At 42.6% G+C, this 24,070-nt stretch overlaps 1 protein-coding gene across 16 annotated transcripts in view; it reads left to right on the forward strand.

The window, feature by feature from the left end:
- The window catches only part of FAM168A (family with sequence similarity 168 member A), a 362,823-nt gene extending 340,852 nt beyond the window's left edge, over window positions 1-21,971 (forward strand). For all 16 annotated transcript variants that reach the window (XM_038386531.2, XM_038386450.2, XM_038386496.2 and 13 more), the window contains 4 exons: window positions 501-643; window positions 7,838-8,012; window positions 10,944-11,074; window positions 12,339-21,971. In XM_038386531.2, coding sequence (XP_038242459.2) covers window positions 501-643; window positions 7,838-8,012; window positions 10,944-11,056 — 431 coding nt within the window. In that variant the 3' untranslated portion in view covers window positions 11,057-11,074; window positions 12,339-21,971. The remainder of the gene's footprint in view (window positions 1-500; window positions 644-7,837; window positions 8,013-10,943; window positions 11,075-12,338) is intronic.
- Window positions 21,972-24,070: the final 2,099 nt, after the last annotated feature.

Below are 24,070 nucleotides of genomic sequence, written 5' to 3' on the forward strand. Positions count from 1 at the left end.
CATTGGTGCAGTCTTTCCATGCCAAGTGCCCCCAAAGAAATGGCATTGGGTGATGGAACCTATTTTAATTATTGAGTAGCAGTATCACAGTAACACCCTGAAACTCCAGTCAGAATCAGGGCCCCATTGTGCTGGACGCTGCACATGTTAGACAGGATCCCTACCCCAAAGAGCATTTAGGTTTATTGTGGCCTCGTATAGCTCAAACAGCTGCAGATCACACTGTGTTCCGTCACTCAGAGGCCCCCCCCCCAATTCTTTGTTGATATGGAAATTGCCCTTCATGCTGAGCCAATGATTTGCTCTAGACTCATAATGAGTGGCTTCTGCATCCATAGGACCACTGGTGGCTGTGTATCTTTTATGGCACGCTAAACGTGGAGTGAAAATGGTGTTCTCAGCATGGTTTAAATTGCTAATGCACCATGTCAGCCTGCTCAGCTGTTGTCTCCCATAAACTTAAATCATGGCACTAATGCAAGCTGTTTTTCTTTTAACAGGGTACACCGCTGGGACTCCATACAAGGTCCCACCTACCCAGAGTAACAGTGCACCACCTCCCTATTCTCCATCTCCAAATCCGTACCAAACTGCTATGTACCCCATCAGAAGTGCCTATCCACAGCAGAATCTGTATGCCCAGGTATGTGTCTAGCAAACTACTGAAAAAAATAGCAGTAAAAGCTTGTGTATCATCCAAATAGCTGAGAACATATTACTGATGTAGATACTATGTTTCAGACTACGTTAATTCACCTATTTCTATCTTGTATCTACACCATCTGTGCAAACTTCAAACCACATCCTATAAGCTTGGACCTGGTCAGTATGTGGATGGGAGACTCCACGAAAAGTCTTCTGTGGGTGTTGGAGGAAGTGATGCTGGTCATGCTGCCTAGCAGAGTGGACCTACCTCTGAATGATATCTGATGGTGTTGTCTTTTACACTTGTGTAGCTTGTCATGTCAGTGAATTGGATTGAACTGCTCTGTGGTACTCTTTGCTCTGAGTCACTACTGAACCAAGCCACTCTAATGCAAAGAAGCATTATGCTGCTGGAGGATGCTGTCTTTTGGATGAGATCTTTACCACTTGTGGTCATTGGTCCTGTGGGGCTTTTTGTTAGCGTTAAAGGTGTTCACTAATGCTGCACGCATCCTGCAGGCTTTGGTTTGAATGATCCCTAAGAACCAAACCCAACATGCTGGTGCACAAGGAGCAGCAACAAATCAACTCTTGACAATTCACTTTCAAGGAATCTCCTCTCTTTTCCCCAGAAACCTTTGTCTCTTGTTCAGTCACCTGCCTTTCTCGGCAGTCCCTGGCATACCTGCTTCAGTGTTAGCTCCTGGAGCACGTCTGTGGCTTTATTCCTCTTTTTTCCTTGGGCTGTGTATTTCCTCTGTGGCTCTCCTCAATTGTCAGAGCTTGGCAGCTTCCCCCATCTCTGTGCAGATTCTTCTGGGGATGCCAGACAACACTGCTGTCTCTGTGCTCCTAATAGGGATTTCAGGGAGCGAAGATGTGGCATGGCCTCCTCTCAACAGACCAGTGTAGACTGCAAAATGTTCTAACTCCTGCTGCCATCTGCTGTGTTACTAACACACCATAACCCTGGTAGTGCCCCATAATGAAGCATACGGTGCATCCCTTAACTCTTTGTGTAAGATTGCTGAGGTCCAACAACCATAGTCTAGGGATAGGTGTTTCTGAGCGGCTCCAGTTAAAGGTCTGTCTTTCTGTCTATCAAAGGGTTTTCTTCACTGGTTATTATTGCTGTAGTTTTTGAGCACTGTTGAGCAACACTTGACCCTACTCAGAATCACAGCAGTTGGCAGCAGGACAGAGGCTGTTGGTTCTTGGTGGCTCAAAGCCGGGCAAAGAAAAGTATTCTGTTCTGTGGAGAATTTCACTTTTTCAAAATTTGGGTTTGTTCCAATTCACAATGAAAATCTCGAATTTTGAATTTTTCCACGGAAGGGACCTGGGGACCCTGGAAGCCCTCTGGTCTCTGACTCAGAGGCAGTCCACCAGGTGTGCATCCAAGGAGCCAGGAGGACCAACTGTCAAGAAACCGGGCAGATTTTGAAAACTGTCCTGCATGCTTCCTGGGAGAGCTTCGTCGAAATCACACAATCTCCTCAGAACATTTCCATTTCAATCAACTGGCTAATTCCAACAAAAAAAAAAGTTGGAATTTTTCTGACCAGCTGTCATGGGACTCCTCTCTGTCAAAGGTGCCTGTCACCATTGTGTCTAAGCTCCTCTCCTCAAATTGCTTTCTGGCCTTTAAGTACAGAGGGCTGGAGAATGATGGCCTCTCTGAATGCAGTGAATCCCTGACCACCCCACTCTGCCTCCAGAAGAGATGTAACAGTAAGTAGGGGGCAGGATCTCAGGGAGAGCTAGATGCTGTGCAAACCTCATCAGCACACATGTGCTGAACTTCTTTTCAGTATGTTAGACCAAGGCTGCTCATCTGTTGGCCAAGCTGTAGAGTTCTCCAGATTTTCTCCCATCACCAAATACCAACAAGTATTACAGTAGAAATGGGGTCTTTATTACTCTGCCCTATAAAGGAGCTGGGGCCATTTGCTGGTTTCTAAAACGCTGTAACTGCAATAGAGCGGCTGGCTAGGATGGAGGAAGAATTTGTGCAGCGTGAAGGTGAGTAATGGGGGAAAGTCGTATGTCTCAGTATTTGTAGTTTCAGAGTAGCAGCCGTGTTAGTCTGTATTCGCAAAAAGAAAAGGAGTACTTGTGGCACCTTAGAGACTAACAAATTTATTAGTATTTGTAGTATAAGACATACAGGACTTGATCAAGTGCCAAGTCAATGGTTATGCTCCCATCAGGCTGTATGTCCAGACCATGTCTCACTTCCAGGTTCTCCAATTACCAGGCTGTGTGTGCTAGCCTTTGTTTCTGATCTTCCCCACCATTGCTAGCTGCAGGTCAGCTCCAAGAGGGGTGGTAATGGTGGGAGCATCAGTATATATGGGGCCAGGCTGAGGCTACCCAACCCAGAAACACATACATTGGTGACCATTGGACCTTGTCTACCCTATGGTAGACTACCCATGGTCTAGTGCATCCACCATCGCTATCTCCCGGAGAGCTGCCTTGGGGGCACATTTTTCAGAACAAAGCCAATGTAGACAAGACACAAACACTCCCCCCGCCCCCGCAGTCTTTTTTATGGAATTCAAATATACTCCTCTGTGTTCATTCAGCTCTACTGCATCCACGTATGCATCCAGACTGGGATTTTCCAACGTGACTGGTGATTTTCTGGGTCTGACTTGGGACACGTTAAAGGGGCCTGATAGTCAGAAAGTGCTTATCACCCACCCTCTGAAAATCAAGTTGGGCACCCAAAGTTACTAGCCACTTCGGAAAATCTGGTGCCTGACAACCTCCCCTAGTGTTTGTATGTGACTTAGTAAAACAGGGGCGTCTTCTCGTCTCATTTTTTACATTCTAACATTTCATTTCTTCATGCTGACTTTTACATAAGCCATTTTAGACATATGTCCCTGTCCCTGTCATTCTCCTTGGCATTGTGACCCCCTGCTCCCAACTGTGTATCATCCTCACGTGAATGCCACTATCCTACGCCCACTCTTCCTGCTTACTGATATGCAAAGAACAACATTTCTCCCAACACTCAGCCTGTAGCACGACACCAATGACATCCCTATCTGCCAAATTGCTTCTGTACACAGACTTACCCTCTGTAAGCTGTATTCAATCCAGTGGCTCAGTACTAACGTACTGACCTTAAAGTGTAATCATCTCTGTATGGCCTGCATTAAATCCGTGGATTGTATTCAGTCCCTTTTACAGTGAAGAAGGATGTTTTTGTTAACGTGTTCTGCAAAGGGAGTGGGGAAATGGGAGCGTGTCTCCTCTTTTGTGTTTTTAATATATGAAGCTCACCTCAAAGGTTGCGGGATTTTTGTTTTGTTTTTTAAATCTACTTGTTTTTGCATTAGAAACTCAGATCTTATCTACCCTGGAAGGCTGTATGGAGACGGGCAAACTAGTGGGATTATGATATCATACAAGGCTGAAAGCCAAGCAGTTGAGAAAGGAAAGGATTTTTTAGCCAGACTCTTTTAAACTTTGTTTTTTAATACCAGTTTAAAACTCCAATGCAAATAAGGCCTTTGGAATGGAAGAAAGGATGGTCTTTGTTAAGGATTCAACATCCCACCCCTTCTGGGGAACTCACAACATATATGGAGATCTCCAACAAGTCTCCAAGCAAAACCAGCAAACACCAGACTTGACATTCTCAGTTTTTCCTGTGACCTAAAAAATGATGAAACTTTCATCCCTTCTTATATCATAAAGAAGGGGGAGAAAAGGTATTCGACCTTTTTTTCCCCTTAGCAGGTCACTGTGAAACATATCTATGAAAATTCCAAATTCCTCTTCCTCGTCTGGTGTCAGGCGGACTCTACACAGAGTTAGAATGTGAGATCTGATTAAATTACAAGTTTCTCATTCCCAGCGGAGCTGGTGGTGAAGCCATTAATGGAGTCTTCACTGATTGATTGAGTTTTACCACGGACTGAAGATCCCCTATGGGTTTGGTGCATGTAACTAGACCGTTGATAATGATATAGGTTCTGGCAGGTAACTCCATGGACTTTCTTTTTGGTACCACTTGTGTATTTTGGAGGCCAGTTGTGGCTTTGGGGCACATAACTGCCCTGCACTAAGGGTGGACAAGGATCCAGATTGTGACTTGGAGAGTTATAATCTGCTTCTCAGTTTCCTGTCTGCTCCAAGTGCCGGGGGAAGTAATGTATCCCAGCCCTGTTCCTGCCACCCCTTATTCCTTGGGGTGTTGATGCAGCTGTGGTGGCTGGTGCCTTGGGAGATGGCACCAAGGCTCATTCCATTCCCTGCTTCTTCTCCCACCTTCACCTTCTTTCCATCCGTTGTGTTATTCCATCCAGCACTACCGCTTTGGTCCAGAATCTGCTCTGTTGAATTTCAGCAGCCTTCATTTCCCCTTTTTCAGTCTCGCTTTAGATTTGCTTACAACCCTGACTAGATTATGTTCCCTTTTGTGTAGCTGCTACCTCATCTCTCTTTGCTTCTAGTTATGTCCTTAGCGTTCCTCAAAACTAAGTCAAGCGTTCTTCCTTTTCTTTTACTTGTCACTCATTTTGTAAGGTAGCAGCTACACAAAATATCTACTGACCACACTTACTGCTCAACGTATGTGTACATAAACAGTATATTCTTCTTGGCAATATGCATGGGCAACTCTTAACATTTCTTTTTTTGGCTCTTGCGGGACTTGACATAGGACATAGTTTCACAGCATCCGCCCTAAATAGAGACAGCTAAGCTGGCTCCTACTCGTTGTTTTGCAGCTACTTTATAGCCCTCCACAGATGACATGCTGGTAAAAACAACTGTGCCCTGTCTAATACTTTCACCATTGTGGCCACTGGTAGAGCTAGAGCAACAGTGGGGGAAGTGTTAATGCAGACAAAACCTTTATAACAGCCAGCACTACATGGACCACCTGCAATGGCTCAATATGGGCCACAATTTGATAACGTGTGGGAGATGGCATTCATCTTTGCTTCCTGTCCCATTTTATTGTGTACTGCTGTAATGTCTCGCTGTTCTGAGTTAAAGAGCTGCCATATTCTGCCCCAGAGGTAGCTGCACTTCAGTTGGGCTGAAGTAATCCCGGAGCCCAGATTCACACCTATGGCAAGTGACACTCACAGGGAAGCCACTGAGAGTGCTGGGTGTGAGGGGCTTGGAGGATCAGACGCCCTGTAAAGTGCCTTGAGAGCCTTCAGGTTTAAGGGTACTATATCAATGTGTAAACTGAACACCTCTGCTCAGTGCAGATGTTGTTTGGGGATTAGAAGGGCTAAAGTCATATGAAAAAAGCTTGCTGGTCAAAAGTGTTCTGGGGAAAATTTTTAAAAGACTGGAGGCTTAAAAACTAAGAAGTTATACATGGATGAAATGGGAGCTGTTGCCAGTGCTTCATGCACAAAAGTGTTTCAGTGAGAATTTGCCAAAAAGTGAATTTCACAATAACAGAACTGCTTCATTAAGAGAGGATGCCTTTATCCTGGTCAGCCAGTGTATTCAATATTGTGTTGTACTGTGCATGAGATTATGACCCCACGGGGTGGGTTACATATCTTCCCCTAGCTTCAGCATCAGGCATGCTGATGATGATGATGTGCTCTCTTCTGTGACTCAAAAGCATGAGTACCAACCTCAGGGCAGATGGTTAAAAACCAGGGCACAAACCCCAAATTGGTGGTGAGTTCTCTACTTAGATTTCACCAACCAATTAACAAGTGTAAACTCTTCAGGCGCTATAGCAGTCTTAATGTGGGTCACAGATGGTTCTGGTGGATACTCCCATCTGTCTCACCACCCAGATAAGCTTGTCTTTGTGATAGATGGCCCTTACACCAAGAATCACAGGAATATTCAGCTTATTCCCAGTCCCAAAGGACCGGTCACTTACTCCAAGTCAAGCGCACCTTAGATCTCACACCAAAGACAATCCTTGTAGCCAATATATAATAAACTATATAAAGATTTATTAAATAGGAAAAGGAAACGAGAGTTATTTACAAGGTTAAAGCAGGTAAACATGTATATACAATTTAGTTACAACCTTAAATTTCAAAAAGTAATAGATGATTCCAGACTACGCAGTTGGGGATCTCTTGCTTATGCCTAGATACATTGTCCTGCAGAGTCCAAGCAGCATAGAAATCCAGTTTCTTCTTTTTAGAGATTTTTTTATCTCCTTCCTCACTTACGCTCTTAGCTGCAAACCAGGGGCATAGCCATGGGTGGGCCACTTAGCATCCAGGCCCACCCAAATCTAAACAAGGGTGCAGTGCTGCCACAGTGGCCCGGAGCATCACTTGGGCACCTGCAATCCATGACGGAGCTATGCGCTCACCCTTCAGAAAGCTACACTCTGGCAATTCTGCCGTGCCATTTTCGGAGCTGCCCCATGCACATGCCCAACTCGGCAGGTGAAGCCCTGTGTCTGGGGGCACTGGGGCTAGGAAGAGGGCATGGCATCAGGGCAGAAGCTAGGCCAGCACAGTCTTTCATTGTCCATCCACCCAAAAGTCGGAGCCCACCCAAATTTCCACTCCTAGCTACGCCACTGCTGCAAACTCAGCTGATGGAAAGAATCCACTTGCATGACTCATCTTCACAAGGAGGGGGCAAAACAAAAAATGTCTTGTCCTTTTTAATGTTCCACAATAGTGCATCTGGTGTCTATGGACCTTCCCTGTTGGGCAGAGCATAACACCGTCAGTTGGAGACCAGCACGAATTAATGTCTCTTTCCTGCCTGGTGATTTACACAGTCACAGGGGCTTGCAATACAAAGGGTCAAATATTACCTTACCATAGGGGATAGAGATGTTACAAGTGAGATTAATGTATGCAGCAATACAATAAAGTCTAAACAGTAAACACATTCTTATCATCTTAATGCCCATTTTAACAGTAGTAACACATGGAGGAGCCAAGCTGATTCCAGCTATGTATTTGTCAGTCTTCAGTTGAGACATGGAGACCTTAGTATGAGCTGTCAGCGTCACAGGTCACAATAAATAATCATGATTTAAGCCTAACTGGTTGTGTTGGTATAATTCAGTGCTGACAATACAGCATGTGTTATCAGACTGATATCTAGGGCATGCAGAGTCTGCGATCATCTTGAAATAAAGTAACGAATTCAGAGATTGTCTGTCCATCCGGACGTGTGCTTTCAGTCAAATAGAAAACATTTTCCTATTTATTCTTTCCAACAGGGAGCTTATTATACACAGCCTGTGTATGCGGCACAGCCTCACGTCATCCATCACACCACCGTGGTTCAGCCAAACAGCATTCCATCTGCTATCTATCCAGCCCCTGTTGCTGCACCTAGGACTAATGGTGTGGCCATGGGAATGGTTGCTGGGACCACCATGGCAATGTCAGCAGGTGAGAATTAACTCTTGAATATGGCCAGTAAGGGGATCCTTCAGAATATCTGCACAAATAATGCAACTCTGTTGTTGTGATGTAACGGTGTGTTTTTTGTAGCTGATTGTGCCATGAGAAATAAAAAAGATGCCAGCACATAAATATTTGTCCTTTTTAAATTCAGTGCTTGTCTCTGCGGTCTTTCCTCCTATTGTACACAATAGGAATTTGCCAGAATAAACTCTGCAGAATCAGTCTTTAAATGTTGATGTAATATAGCACATTGCAACAAAGTAATTTCAAAACCAGTTTACACATGATTGCTTCTGAAATGTGGCCAACAACCCTCAAAGTTATTTCAGGGATTAAATTAAGAAAGCACCCAGTGCAAACTACATTTTATTGTCCCTGATTTCCATAGCTAATTGTGCAAAAGTGCTTGCCACAAAGATAATGAGCTTTTCCTGCACTAAAAGGGAAGCTAAATGTAGCTTTATCTGCTAACCTCAATTCCTTTTTAAACAAAGGTTCAATCCATTTGCTCCTAGTAGCGGTTTAACCATTCACATTTTCAAAGATAACAAAGTAGACCCTCCAATTGGCTCACCCTATAGGGACACATTCTTAAGACTTTAGGTGTATTATTCATATGCTGTTCCATCTGTTCCTGGAGCAATGTAATAAGCAGCTTCATTCCTTATTCACAACACTGTGATCATACCCTCAAGTTCCTTTTATAAGGTACTTGTAATGTTGTTGAAGATGTTAGTATTAAATATTTTGACAACAGAAACATTAATGTTGGTATATATATAATTCCCAAATTATATGTAATTTTTGCTCAATATTTAAATCCTGATAAAAGCAGATTAATTGATATCACCTAAAACACAGGACAAAGAATCTTTTTATTTGCACTACAGTTTATATTTCTATCCTTTGCTGATATTCAAAAAAACAATTGTCAGTATTGCTCCTTGAATTGTGCAGCAAGGTTTTTAAAGACTGTCACAGCTATAAATTCATAGCAATATACTGCATGTCTTCTTTGCTTGCTCCAGTAATCTGTGAATCAAAAATAGTTGTTTGTTATGGGAATCTCTGTCATGAATGGCAATGCTACGGTCTGTGTACCGCAGGTACCATTCAAATGGACAGTTCTCTTTCCTGTGGTACGTGTAGTATTCCCTAAATTTACATTAGGAAGGAAATGCAATTGCTCCATGTCGTCAGTGTCCAGTTTTTAATGATTGTACAATTAAAAAGTTCTGTGGGTATAATTGTTTTAAATAGTCATTCTGAACATCAAGATGACGCTTAGAATAAAAGTCTTGAATTGTATTCTGCACCTCACATCACACATAGTCCAAAGGCTGTGTGAAAGTGCTATTTTGAAAGTCTTCAGAACTATTGATGTGTTAGCAACAATGGACTCGTGGACTTCATAGAAATTATAGGTGGAAGAGACCTAATAGGACATCCAGTCCATCCTTGTCGCCTGCTGCCAAAGCTTGGTTCCCTACACAATATTTGCCAATGCTCTAAGTAACCCAAACAATTGACATTCCCCCCTTTCTGTGGGAGGTAATGCCCAGTCTGATAAACCTGATCATGAGTAAATTTGCCCTGATGGACTAAACTTCATCCCATCACTTTCAGTTAAAACGTCCCTTGTAATTTACCCTCCTTGGTGTTTATGTACTTCACATTTTTGTTGTGTCTGCTGCTGTAACTCCTTCTATCATCTTTGCCAGGCTGCAAAAGGTTTCAATGGGCCACTTTTTATATGCCTCTGGAAAACCTGGAGAAAGGAAGCTAGTAGAAGAATTGAGTGTATGCAGCTATGTTAAGCCTACATGAATTCAGAGTTTTGAAGAGGTTCATTAAAAAGCTTTATTCTGTTCACTGGTTTATCTAACATTGCCTACTTGAGCAAAATGCCTGGGATGGCGTCCTCTCTAGCCCAGTAATGTTTGGAAGAGTTAAAGGAGAAAAAAGGCAGTGTGTTTTCCCATCAGATATAGTATCTGTGGCACAATGCTCTGTGGACAGTGTGATATGTGAACTGAAGGTGCATCTCTGTTCAGCTTCAGGCGTCCTTATCACAAAATTCATCCAGCAGAATGCTGTAAAGTCTTGAGGGTGTTAATCTGTAATACAAGGCCAGTGGCAACTTTCCCTCCCTCTCACGAGGGCCTGATGCTCAGAAATGAGGGTTCTCGGTAATCCCTCATTTCCCTCCCTTCATTTCTTCCCCTGGGCAGCTGTGTCAGCTGTCAGTTGGATCAAGATCTAGGAACAGGCCAGTTTGAAGCTATGCTTTTGCTCCCAGGTTAGGTGGTGGTCACAGAACTGATAAATGAAATCCTCCATCACTGAGCTGAAGACACCTCTATTCAATTCTGGCAGTTTGCACATGAAAGATGCTATATTAACAAGAAAGCATCTCGAAGCGTTGGCCCAGCCACACAGCTTCCGTAATGGTAGCAGAGATTGTGGGCAAGTGTGAACTGGATCTGGAGGTGTAATTTCCATCTTGGATCAATGTACATGCACTGGCTTTGACTGACCTAGAGTCCTGAAAATAGCAGGGTAGCCACAGAGGTCGAGGTGGTGACTTGGGTAGCTGCCCAAGTACAAGCTGTCCAAGCCCACAGATAAGTCCTCACGCAGCTCACCGTGCTGCTGCCTTTGTGGCTACGGTTACACCTCTATTTTTAGTGCACGACCAAAGCTAGCACATATGTCTGCCAGAGCTGGAAATTACACCTCCAGCTCCTGTGTAAATGTACCCTGTGTCTAGGCAAACAAGGAGCCATTCTGTGCTCAGCTACAGCCGCACTGAGCCTCTGCAGCCTGCCTCAGTCAGAGCAGGGAGGCTGGCCTCAGTCAGCAGAGCCACCCTTACTCTAAATGCTGTCTGTCCTCTCTCTCTCCTCCCTGTTTCAGGAACCCTGTTGACCACTCCACAACACACTGCAATTGGAGCACATCCAGTTTCTGTGCCAACGTACAGGGCTCAAGGAGCCCCTACCTACAGCTATGTACCTCCACATTGGTAAACATGATGGCCAATCCATGTAAGTGCTGACACATGTCTAATGTGCATGAGGTTTTTAAAATCTTCATTGTAGGCCTTAAAGGTGAGCTGCAAATATCAAGCCACTGTAGCAGAACACGCTGCATGTCCCAATAGTAGCAGTCAGCATAACTGACTTTCCCCTTTCTGCAGAACTGCAGATTTTCTCCTTTCTTATTCCTTTGTAAATACAGAAAAAACTACTAACAGTAGCCTTCAAAAAGCCGAATAGCACAGGGTAATGAAAATGGAGGTGCTCCAGCTGGTGTTCACGCAATACCAAACCTACCTTTGTCAGGCCTGCACTCTAATGTAAAGCTTTACCACTGACTTCAGCAATGTTAAGACACAGTGACTTCCCAAACGCATGCAACATGCTATAGTCAGATGTGCTGATCTCTTGATAGAACTGATACAAAAGCATGTCAAGTCCCTGGTAAGGTTTTGCTTTAGAGTACAAGTTCGAGGAACCCCAGGCATGTCTTCCTTTCAGATGTTTGTTGGAGATGGCAGCAAAAACCTTACGGAGCCCCGGGGTGTGTTTGCGACAGTGGTGTTGGCAATATGAAGGTGGAAAGGAATGCACAAGTCTTTCCCTTTCACTTCTGGCCTCCATGCTTTGAAGGTTTTGGGTGGATGGCTATGCCACAGCCTTCACTGCCACTAAATGTCGTTTTGGTTTGCTGCTATTTATTGGGACAGCGTCTCTTGCTACCTTCTGTAGTTCATTTATACATCATGGTAGCACTCACAGGGCCCCCATCAGGACTGTGTTCCTATTACTCTTCGGGTCCTGGAAAACCCAGCTGGCTATTTAAGCCATCCCCTTTGCACTGCCAGACAATCATGGGGGAGTGGGGAGAATACCTGGCCCAGCTTGCTCAATTAGCATGCAGCACCTCTCACAGCAGCAGATGAAGCTCTGAGATTTCCCTGCATGCCACACAGGTGAGGTGAATGCATTTGCGTCTCAAATTCATCCTGAGGGCAGTTATCTTAAACAAATCTCTCCTCACAGAATACATTATGTCCAAGTAATCTTTTCTGTGAATAATTGTTACCCAGTGCAATTAGCTGAGAGCATCTCAGCTGAGTATTTCTAATCCTGTGTGTGTGTTTAAAATGGATTGTGAGATGCATTGACATTGCTAGAAGGCCAAAGCCCTCTCTCGTTATATCCAATAGAAAACCCATTCAAAGGAAACCTGTCTGTTTCTGCATCTGTGCTTCTAACTTTTTCCTTTAATTTGTTTGTTCTTTTACAGATCTGGAGTCAAACATTGTATGCAACTACTCAAGTCTTACATCGGTGCTGGAGCAACTGTACCACAGCACCAAGTCTGTTTGCAAGAACAAAACAAAAAGTGCAAGGGTCACTTTATGCATTCTTTAGTGTTTTTTGTAAAAGCTGCTTTTTCTAATCTTCTGTCTCTATTTTTTCCTCTTCTCCCCCCAGTCCCACCCAAATTGTGTAACACCACATACTGACACTGAGCAGTAGCCAAGTTCTCTCTTTGAGCCTCTCATTTTAAAGTTCAGAATATTCACTTTTATATGGTGCCCCATTCAGTGGTGCAAAGATCCTGGTTGGTTGGTTGGTTAGTTACTTTTTCTTGTTGCCGAGAGTCTATTTTATTTGACTAGTAAGAGCAATTGATGTTCAGGGTACTATGTGAAAAGCACATCATTGGTAGACAAGTTTCTTCCAGTTTGGTTTCTTTTTTTGTTTGTTTGCTTAATAATATAAATTATTTAATTTTCCATAACACAGTACAAGAAAATTGGTGTCTTCCAGATAGGTGTTGTGGTAGGCTATAATTCATTCTCCGCATATAAATACTGAGCTCATTCCTCCTTCTGTAGGATTAAGGGAATATAAACCTTATTATCACACACTTGTCTTCGGAAACAGAAAGACTGTTCACCACAGGGGTTTGTCTGCTTTTTAAAATTGGGGGAATATACTCCATACAATGAGAATAGAGAGCTGGAGGGGAGATACACACTGCCATAGGAATTGGATCTTATTGGGGAAACAAGACACCCCCTGTGCCGGTCCGTATTAATTTCACTGTGTAACAGACAGGACGGTTCCTTTCACTTGCTAACACAGATGTATGCTAGGCAGTTGTAAAAGGAAACAAAGGGATTTCCAGTTGTTAGTCGTAATAGCCACAGGGGCCAGCGATTTGGGAAGAGAAGTGGAGAAGCTGGTGGAGAAGAGTGTTTAAGGTCGAGCTAGGGAGAATATAGGTCTGCTTTGCCCTGCATCCACTCCAGGCTCAGACACACCAGTTTGAGGTTTGTGGCTATATCAAGACCTCTTTTTAGTTCAGACTCACTTGGGTGCAATTTGTATCATGATGTAACTTGGGTTCTAAAGCAGGTGAAAGTGTCTCCAGTCACTTTGATTGCTAATTGAGCGCAATTACTGTACTACTGGGCAGATCATAACAGTAAATTGGGGTGCCAGTCTCGTTTCTTTGAATACAATTTAACTCCATAGTAGTCACAGGGAGAGCTTTATCTGAACACAGTTTCTAACATTGTAGAGAACAATAGTATTACATTGCATTCGCCAGTGGATGGGATGATACAGGGTGCTAGAGGTCACACTGCTTTGAACAGAAAAGAATAGGAAATATGGTGACTAACATGAAGCAATAGCAATAAATTTGTTGCCTTACTAGCTAAAAGGCACTTAACTGGAGGAGATGGAAAAATGAGGGCAATCAGCCATTTAGTTTGGTTTAGAAACTAAAGGCAACAGGCTTGCACAGCCAATGGGATGTAAGCAAGTCACTGATTTTTTTAACCCTGGAATTCCCAAAAGGGAGAGCTGGTGTCATCAGCCATGTGTCATTTCCGTTTTGTTGGCTTTTTGTGAGGTGTCTGAGTAGAGCAATAACGTTTTGCAGAGGGAAGGAGGCAAGAATACAAGTATTTAGAAATGATGGTGAAGGTACCTATGATTTATTTTTCAGTTATTATCCCAAAACACAGCACACAAGACAGAGGAGGGGTTGTTTTGTTTTTGTTTTGGTAGAGAAAAATGTTGTTGTTTTTTCTCAAGCTGTGCCAAAAGAGTTCCATTCACCCAAAGGCGTGTGTGTCTGCAGCTCTGATTTCTCTGGGCCTCCAGTACAATGGTAGTGGGCCAATCTAGACTCATTTTTTTAAAAAGAATCAAATTAACAGAAGTATTGATGGGGAATAATTTCTTGTGCAGCCAGCAGGCCTGGACTCGGTCCCCAGCCCAAATTAATGGTGTTGGCCAATCATAGTTAAATGTCTGTGCTAACCGCTGGACTTGGATCATGCATACACTGGACCTTTACCTTTAGCTAGGGATGACAAGAGAGTAATTTGCAAGGGGGAACCTGTTTGGGGGTTTTCCCCCAGCTAATGATTCTGTTCTTCTAGATGCTAGATCGTAGAATCTTTTTTTTAAAAAAAATAATTATCAAGGCTTTCAGCAGCAGGTTAAGGCTCCAGTCCAGTCCAGCGCTTCAGCACAGGAGTTATTCCGTTGAAGTTTAAAGTCAAGCCCGTGCTTAAGTACTTGCCAGCTGAGCATCTGCAGCTCTCATTGAAGTCAGTGGGAGCTGCTGGGCATCAACACCTTGCAAGAGCCTGGTTTTAACTGGGGCGCATCGGGGCTGCTTTCTCTGCTGCTGGTTTTGTTGTTGGTGTTTATCCTGGTCTTTTAACCAGATCAGATGGTGTGTCAGCAACTCTGAACCAGGAGTTTATATTTTTGAAGGAACTCTTTTTACAGGAGTCAAGCTCCGATTCTCCTTCCCTGCCCCCAAAGCAAGCAAACTGGCAAAGCCGGAACCCCTTCATTTTAATCACTTGTATTCTTTATTTTTAAACCAGTCGTGGGGGAGGGGGAAGCAAAATTTCATAAGAATTTATACCGTGTGGTACTTTGTGTTGCACTTTGATTTTGTAAAAAAGAAAAAGGAAAAAATAAAAAAATTAAAAGAAAATATTCAGTGTTAACCTATGTAGCTTTGCAAAGTCCGATCTTAGGGTTAGTACTTAAAGGGGAATGTGTGTTTTTACTGACGTAATTACTGTACTTCATTCTTTCACTGTTTGTAACTCACTGAAATTAAATCCAGGCAAATATCAGGGGGATTTAAGAGCACTCAAATACCCTTTCTGCCCTCACTATATTGTAGGTTTCCTATTAAAGTGACTACATGTCGAGGTTCATCTGTCAGTCGTGTTTAAACATGCTGCACTGAATACGTACCATACAATAAACTATGCTAGTAAACATGATAGTACTCGAATTTACAGTCTTGAGCTGTGTTAGCACACTTTGGGCTATGTAAACTAGTATGTTTCAAAACAAACCTCCTCAAGTAGCTATTGTTTTATTTGTAGGTAATATATGCTGTTAATTCTGGAAGCAGTTAAAATAGGATTCCTAAAATGTCACAATCCCCTTTCTCATGTCTAAAAAGAAAATACTAAGCTTTTTATTAAAGAGAGAGAAAACACTCAATTTGGGTTTGAAAGCTTCAGTGTGTCTAATTGAGCACAGAGAAATCATTCTAGATTGACAGAGAACTCCACGTTAGCTGTTTGTTCAAAGGACTTTTAACTTCCCCAAAGCAAAGCTCTGCACTGCAGTGTTGAAGTTTGGAAAGCAATTTAGGCCTAAAACTGACCTATTTTCCATTACTACTGACTAAGGTTCTAAAGATAAAGAGGAAATCCCTTTGTTAAGGAGAGAGAGATACTGATATGTGTTGCTATTAATGAGATCGGTTGAGTGTTTTTTCGTCACTTGGATTAATAGCAGGTCTAGTCCATCTGATCGGGTTATGCATGGGCAGAAATGTCCGTTAGCACAATTGGAGTGCAAGGATGTAGAATCTATACAGCCTGGTAGGGAATACCTTTGATTAGCCCCTACGTTGTATAGATGCTGCCAGGGTTTTATTTAGGGTTTTCCCATAGAGAAGAACCTCAAACCTAAACAGTCACACACAGGTACACATTATAGAGTTTGAGTTTTATTGCTCTATTCTGACTAGTACATTGCAGGATGTTGGATTGCAGTGCCTGCTAAAGTATGCAGTGGTTCATCACAACCATTTTACCTCTGAAACAGTAATTGCTTATAAGGAGGGACCCAAATGTAAACACTCCTGATATTTAAGAAGAATCCAAATCCAGGACCAAATTTTTCAAAGGGCCTCTGTCCCTAATGATGGTTCCCAGCTAAAACTCTGGATCCACTCACCCCACGAGTGCGTTCGAAATCTGGATCTAAATCTTGTGGCTTGTGCCCATTTCCAGTTCCCAAATTGACTGGCTTCTCCAGTGAAGCCTGGCTACCACGCAGTTCTTTAATACCTTGCCCTCGTCTGAGCAAAGGACAAGAGAGCTCATGTCCCCGCTCAGATAGGCAGGGGTTGCAAAATAGATCACTACAGCTTCAGGCCCAGAAGAAGCTTCTGGGCACCAGAATTTTTAGTGCAAACTTGACTTAGCTGCTGATTGACGACAGTCACTGCCTTTGATTGACACACATTGGAAAATGGAGGCAAGATTATTTGCAGAAATATCGCTGTTATTTGTCACCAGCTTTATAAGCAATGATTGTGGGTGCACTAGAAAGTTACAGTGTATCATGGAAATGGCCTTACAGTGAATAACTGAAAACATCTGCAAGTGGCTAAGTCCAGTTTAGTTATTCCATAATGTGCAGGACAAACACAGAGCAGTTGTTCCAGGTGTCATTATAGAGAAGAGCTAGGAGTGTATTAGTCCCAGTATAATAAGGAAATTGCAAAACAGACCTATCACATGACTGATTTTCCTGGTGTCTGACATCCAAGGTTAGGAGAGTGCCAGGAAGAGCTGACTCTGCAGAAGAGTGCTGGGGTATTTCAGATCATGAACAAGAAACCAAATTCCAAAGTTGCTTTGTTCTAACTCCCAGGGCAATAGATTCTGCCATGATGTCCCCCAGCCTCCCACCCCCATTTTGCTGTTTTTTAAATACTATGGATGTGCTCTTAGTTCAGTTCCCTAGCGGAGAGAGATCCCCCTGACAAAGCCACTAGCCTGCGGAGCACCAATGAATACCTTTGTTGGCCATCTGCTTTGAAAAGGCTGAGAGAGGCTGAGCTGTCTGCTCATCCTTAGAGAGGGGCTCCAGAAGAAGACTCAGGCACGCTGGTGGGGAGCAGTCTGGGGGAAGCCTGTACTGCTTGGCACCGTCCAGCCTCATTCAAGTTCACTTTCAAACAAGAGAGAGGGGCTAAATTCCAACCAACAAAAAACCCTCTAACCCATATTTTAGTTTCAATAATGTTATGGTCAGTTGCAACACTAAACCCAGCGGGCCTGATTCCCACATCACATACTGTGGTGTAAATTCAGTTCTCTATTAACTGAAGTGAAATTACCCTGGATTTATAACTTCAACGCTGAGATCAGAAACTGACCTGGTGCGTTCCCATTTGATGCTGAAATGAGGGCCTTCCATAGCAGGGTTGAAAGGACCCCCCTCCTAAGTAGTAAACCATTTCAGGAGGCCAAAAAACCCCAGAGGACATAGACCCATACTGCATTTTAGACATAGGAGCTAGATGGATTGAGGTGGCAACCCTAAATTCTATTGGAGATCAAGACATTTCAGCTCAATCACAGAGCAAGATTAAATCTAGTAACTGCAATGAATGCCAGTACTGACTCCAGTCCGGGTGTACCAAACCGAATAGTGCCCATGGGATTTTGCTGTCAATGCCTGGAAGATTTTTCTATCTGTTGAGTAAATCAAAGGAGCTTAGCTGTGGAGTGAAATTACAGTAGGCTGATGATTAATTTGCATTTGCCTGGTCTCTGCTGGGATGACAACACTTCTGGTTGTTGCAGTATCGGATCCCATCTGTAAACTGTTATCCTAGAAATATTCCATTGTCATTTTTTAAATAGAAGTGTCTGGGAAATAACAAGGCCAAGAAACATTCCAAAGCTAGTAAAAGCAGAAGGCAGGGGGCCTCCTTCCCGCAAGCAAGTCAAGTCTTCTGTAGTGGTTCTGTTCCTTTTGTACTTGTGTTTGATTGCTGGAAAGAGGGACCTAGTTTAAATCAATTAAGGTAGAAAAGCAGGAGACCATCCAGTAACACACAACAATGAAGATATATTTTTAGTGGAAAGAGAAGGGAGCCAGAGCTAATGGCTGTGCAGGTGGACTGATTGAAATGTGTTTTCACGTGGTATAATCCTGTAACAAATGTAGAGATTAGGACTTCGGCAGTGGTTTAATGAGATGATTGCATGAAATATTGGTGGCAGAGAAGCAAGTCCTTGCCTGCTATAGAGTGGTCTGGTGGTCTAATGCTTAGTGGTTCCCTTCCAGCACATTTGATCTGTCACGGCTGTGGCAGTGATCTGGAGTCTGGCTGCTGATTCCCTGTCTTTGTGAATTACACTTTTAGTTGGCCCTAAAGATCCTGCTTAATATGCTGATTTAAAGAGTTTCAAATACAGTCATTATATGTCCACCTTGCAGGGGGAAAGTAGGCATCATGGGCCACTGAGTCTCGGTCTTTATCGAGTCTTAACTTAGGTGAAGCTCTCACTGAAGTCAGATATGGGACAGAATTTTAACATAGAGGCCCAGATACTTTTACTCACAATGAGAATTGCCTTATTCCTTGAATAGTCCCACTGAAATCCCACTGAAATAATTGATAAGAAAGGCGCTAGGATCTGAAAATCTGGCCCACGTGTGAGTTAACTGCAGTAATTGGGATCCAATATTTAACACACGGAATCTTTGCTGGAGCACTGCTTATATAGATTTCATTTTGATTGAAAGCAGTTGAGTGGAGGGACAAGGGGGCCAAAGGGCTATGGAATTGCATCTCTGATTAACTGGGAAGAGGGTTATTGTTGGACCAGTGCAGAAGGGGTTAAAATGCATTCACATTTTGTGGTGATACGTTACCTCTGTTGTGACTGTTTTTCTCACCTTTAAAGGATACCTTATAAATTATATGGTGATTAAAATCCCACGGAAACAGTGGAGAGATGAAAGCATTGTAATGAAAATAACAATCAAAGTTCCAGTTATGTCCATTAACCAGTCCCTTATATACCTTTGCTTTAAGACATGTACTGTAATGCAAGACTTGAAAAAATGCATATTAATAGTTGTGCTGGCCCAAATCAATGTCAAAGAACCTTGGAGCACATACAGAATGTGATTCCAAGAGACTCAGCTGTGTGTACGAGTATTTGCTCCTGTATTTTATGAACAATAATAACCTAGTAAATCTTTTGGCAGTTCTGATATGTAATTTAAGCGCTTTTTACCATACGTGTTATTTAAGTTTTTGTTTTAATGATTGATGTTTATTATTCTTAACTAGAGGAACTTTATGGTTGAACTGAAGTTGGATGCTTCTTTGAGCTACAGGGAGCATTTCAGAACACAAGTCTGTGGGCTTTCATTTCAAACGGGAGTATGCAACATTTCCTAGAGTGCGAGGCAAAAACTAAGCGACCAGGACACAATCATCCCAATTAAAATGTCCATTCCTAAGGTCTATATTTTTCTCACCCCTCCCTTCCCGTGTAGCTATCCCTGCTGTACAGTAAGCCAGGCTGTGTCTGATAAAGGTGTTGGTTGATTTCAGTGGTGAGAGCAGCCAAGTGTCAGAGAATGTATGATGTGTATAGCACGTATCTCACATACCCTCTTGCACTGAAGGAGAAATCCCCCAGAAACACAAAACAGGGCCCCAATCCTGCCAACATCTCCACGCAATGAGCCCCTTTGACTTCACAGGGGCTCCATGCAAGCACATGGGTCTGCACCTGCACAGGTGCTTGCAAGATGAGGGCCCAAGACAGAAACTGTGTCAGATCTGTTTTATGTTGTAAGGTTAACATTGATCTGGAGCCCAGACAACATGTTAAACATTTCCCTACAGACAGCTGTCGTCTTGACTTCTTCAATTCCCTAGTACTAACTTAAGAAAAATCTTCTAGGGACTTTGGATTACATATTCCAATGTTTTAGTGCTATGTGAACATTGTTAGTCTGAGAAACCGACGAGAAGATGAAATCTGGCCTTGCTGTTTTAGAAAGCTGAAAACACATTTTATTTTTGTTTTTTGAAGAAATCAACCAGCTTAAAATAGCAATAAGAACCATCAGGCAATCTGTAATTCCAATTTTCTTTTATTTAAAATATTTTCAGTCCAAATGAGCTCTTCATTTAAGTTCACATGCTCAGTCACAGAGTTGTAAGAAATGTTTAGACCCTACCTTGCCTTAGGGAGCAGTCTTTTAAATTCATGCAATTTGTGTTTCCTAACTGTTTATTTCTCCATAAGATAATTGCATTTCATTTGGAGAGAAACCATTAGATGGGACCATTTTGATTTAACCTCTAAGGGCCACATTAACATTCCTGAAATGAGTTGGGATTGTGTCCATTCTCCCTTAGTTTTCTTGGGGCTCTGATCCCGCAAACTCTTAAACACTTGGACCCATTTTGCTTGCGTGAGCAGTTCCATTTCACTCCTTTGGGCTCACCCCCAAGTAAAGTTGCTCGCCTGCTGGAGGGTGTGCGGGATCATGCTGGCTGTTTTCTATGCCATGTGCTATTGAATCTGATTTTTAAAGAAACGGCTCTTTTTCTTCAACAGAGATTGTTTGCGGGGGGGAGGGGATTTGAAGAGGCATCTTCTGATTGACATTCATGTGGGATCGCTTAGATTCATTGGTAATCAGGTAATAATCTGTTATGAGGATTATCTCTATGTCTGTGAAAAGTTGGAGCGTCAAACTATACGGTATAATTACAGCTTTTCCCTGTTGATAATGGTAAATTGCCAAGTTTTTTTAAAAATCATTATGTAACATTTCAACCCACAATATTTTTTCCTCTTTATATTTCAAGAGGTTATAGAATTCCATCACCCCCACCCACTCAGACCACCCACTCCCCTCACAGATCATGACTTTTCCTTTACTATGAATATTAAACCACGCTTGTGTACTAGTCCCCTTGGGTCCACTCCTGTGCTATGGTGAGTGCCTCCTATGCCATGGCCTGCAGCAAACCATCCTGGTTTAGCAAAGTGCTTAAGTATGTGCTGAACTTTAAGCACGTGCTTAAATCTTTTTCACTTTAATTGGATTTAGGCATGTGCTCAAGTGCTTTGCTGAATTAGGGATTGACTCAAGCATTTTGCCAAATGCTTGGGTAACTGGAGGCTGAGGCTCAGCGCTTGGTAGAATCAGGATCTTTGATACATCAATTCACAAGGATAACCGCTGTCATCAACAATGGTGAGGAATAGAAGTGGATGCATTTTCTATTACTGATGGCAGCCAGCCTTAAACTTGGATTGCTCAGGTTGTCTCTGATTATTACATACTTTGTCTCCCCTCCTCCTACCCCCATTTGTATCATGTCCACTTACAAGCAGGACAGAATTCTGCACCTTTTTGCCATTTTACATTTGCGTCCTATACATGACTGCCGATACAATCCATGCCAATACCCAGGAATTGTTTAGATTTCATAGCACATAACAGAGAAATATTGCTCTCAGAGTGTGTATTATTTTTGCTTTTTTCTGGATTTTTAATGATTTTTTAAATTAGTTTTGAACAACAGTACAGCTTGGATTACCTAGTTTTAAATTTTATTGGAACTCTTAAGCAAAAAATGAAAAAAGAAAAGAAGAAAAAAAAAAGAAAGAAAGAAAGAAAAGTTGAAAAAAAAAGTAAACAAGTCTTCCAAGTTTAAATCAAAGGACTCAATGGTGTGTAAGAAACACGGCCTTGAGTTTAAGTATTGGAAAGCCCCACAGCCGCAGCTTGTGAATATGAAGTGTAAATCTGTTTTGGGTTATTTTTTTTGTTTTGTTTTGTTCTGAAGATCAATTAGTGATCTCCCTGACAGATTTAAGCCAAGAGTTTGTAACTGTATGATATTTACTGTAAGATGTAGAACATTCGATAACTATTAAAATGTTTCCAAAAAAATTGCTGGAAGTTTGTTTCTGGTTTGTGAGCATTTATATGCACTGCAGCTGAGCATTTTGGGGCATTTGTCACCCACAAGAATTCTAGGGAAAGGAATATCATGAATAACTTGGGGCCTTACCCTTTGTTGATCTGTCCTACAGAACTTAACCTGGTCAAAACAAAAGGGATCGGTTGAAACTGCTCTCAAAACCTATAGACTTTAATCGAGAATGAGCTCTTTGTTGAACCACCCAATCGGATGCAATAGCAGGACTTTTTCCATAAAGCTTTTCTGCTCTGGTTGAAGTGTATGACAGTTTTGCTTCTTGTCACTGTCTGGGGTGGTTCACGGCTGTGAGTGCCAACCTCAGGGCAAACAGTCATGAAGCAGGACAGAGACCTCAAACTGATGGTAAGTTCTATCATTAGATTTCACCAACCCAGGAACAAATGTGAACTCTTGAAGCACTATAACTGTCTTGCCATGGAGTCTCAGACAGTCCCCTTGGTCATGCCAGTCTCTCTTGCCACCCGGACATGCTGGGCTTAGTGATAGTTGGTTGCTATACACCAAAGATCACAAAAGATTCAAGTTGCTTCCAGTCCCAAGAGACCAGTCACTTACCCTAGGTCAGTTTGTACCTTAGATCTCACACCAAAGACAATGCGTGTAGCCAATCCTACAGTACACTAAGTAAGGATTTATTAACTAGGAGAAAGAAACGAGAGAGTTATTTGCAGCTTAAAGCAAGCTAAGCTATATGCACAAATGAGTTAGTCTAGGGTTCCAAAAGGTGACAGAGTTGTAGCAATCTGTCAGCACTGAATCTCTTTGAGGACTAACCCAGGTTGACCCTAGGAATCTCTACGTCTGTTTCGTAGCTCCAGTCCTGAGAGAGTCTAAGCAGCAAAAGAGATGAAAAATGTTCTTGTTCACTATCTTAATTTCCCTCTTCCAGAATTCAAGCTGATTGGACGAGCCGTTTTGCATGTAGCCTCTTCATGGGTGCGAAAGGGCAATTAATGAAGTCTTTGTATTGTGATGTCCCACAATGACACCATTTAGTTTTGATAAGCCTTCTTAATGAGCAGGTGAGTTGGACTGATTTCCAGCAATGAATTTGTCAGTGCTCACCTGAGGCCTAAAGCCTTAGCACAAGCTGGCACCTGGGCTGCCAGCATCACACTCCTGACTTAAATGGCAGCAGGAGCAAGGCCCCTATTAAGCATTATGAAGGTGCAGGATGACTGCTGGGGAGGAGGATGGTCTTGTGGTTAAGGCAGAGGACTGGAGCTCCTCAGACCTGGCTTCTCTTCTTGGTTCTGCCACAGGCATGGGGCAAGTCACTTTGACACTGTGTGCTTCATTTTCCCATTTGTAAAATGGGAGTGCTACCCTGGGGTGCTGTGGGGCTTGTTAGTAGCACTTGTCCTCCAGTCTATATCTTGGAAATTAAATTCTCCCATAATCACATAACTCCCAGTTGTATTTATTTCATTAAAAATATTAGAGGTCTCTCTCCATATCCAAACCAGATCCAGGGGGAGGTAGCAGGTCCCAAGCGCTAATGACCTTGCACTTTGCACTATTACATTTCATCCCATTTCTATTACTCCAGTTTTCAAGGAGTTCTTGTATGATATTCCAGTCCTCCTAAATATTGGCAATACCTCCCAACTTTGTCTCATCTGCAATTGTATTGGTACACTCCCACTTTTTGTGCCAAGGTCATTATTGAACATATTAAATAAGATTGGTCCCAAGACTTATCATTGAAGAACTTCTCTAGTAACTTCCCTCCAGCCTGACAGTTTACCTTTCAGCATGACTCACTGTAGTCTCCCCTTTAACCAGTTCCTTATCCACCTTTCAGTTTTCATATAAATCCGCATCTTTTTCAATTTAATTAATAATTTCCCATGTGGAACTGCATCTGTTGCCTTACTGAGATCCAAGTAGATTCAATCTACTGCATTTCC

Source organism: Dermochelys coriacea, chromosome 1 (assembly GCF_009764565.3).
Source record: "Dermochelys coriacea isolate rDerCor1 chromosome 1, rDerCor1.pri.v4, whole genome shotgun sequence".
In the NCBI taxonomy this organism is placed as follows: Eukaryota; Metazoa; Chordata; order Testudines; family Dermochelyidae; genus Dermochelys; species Dermochelys coriacea.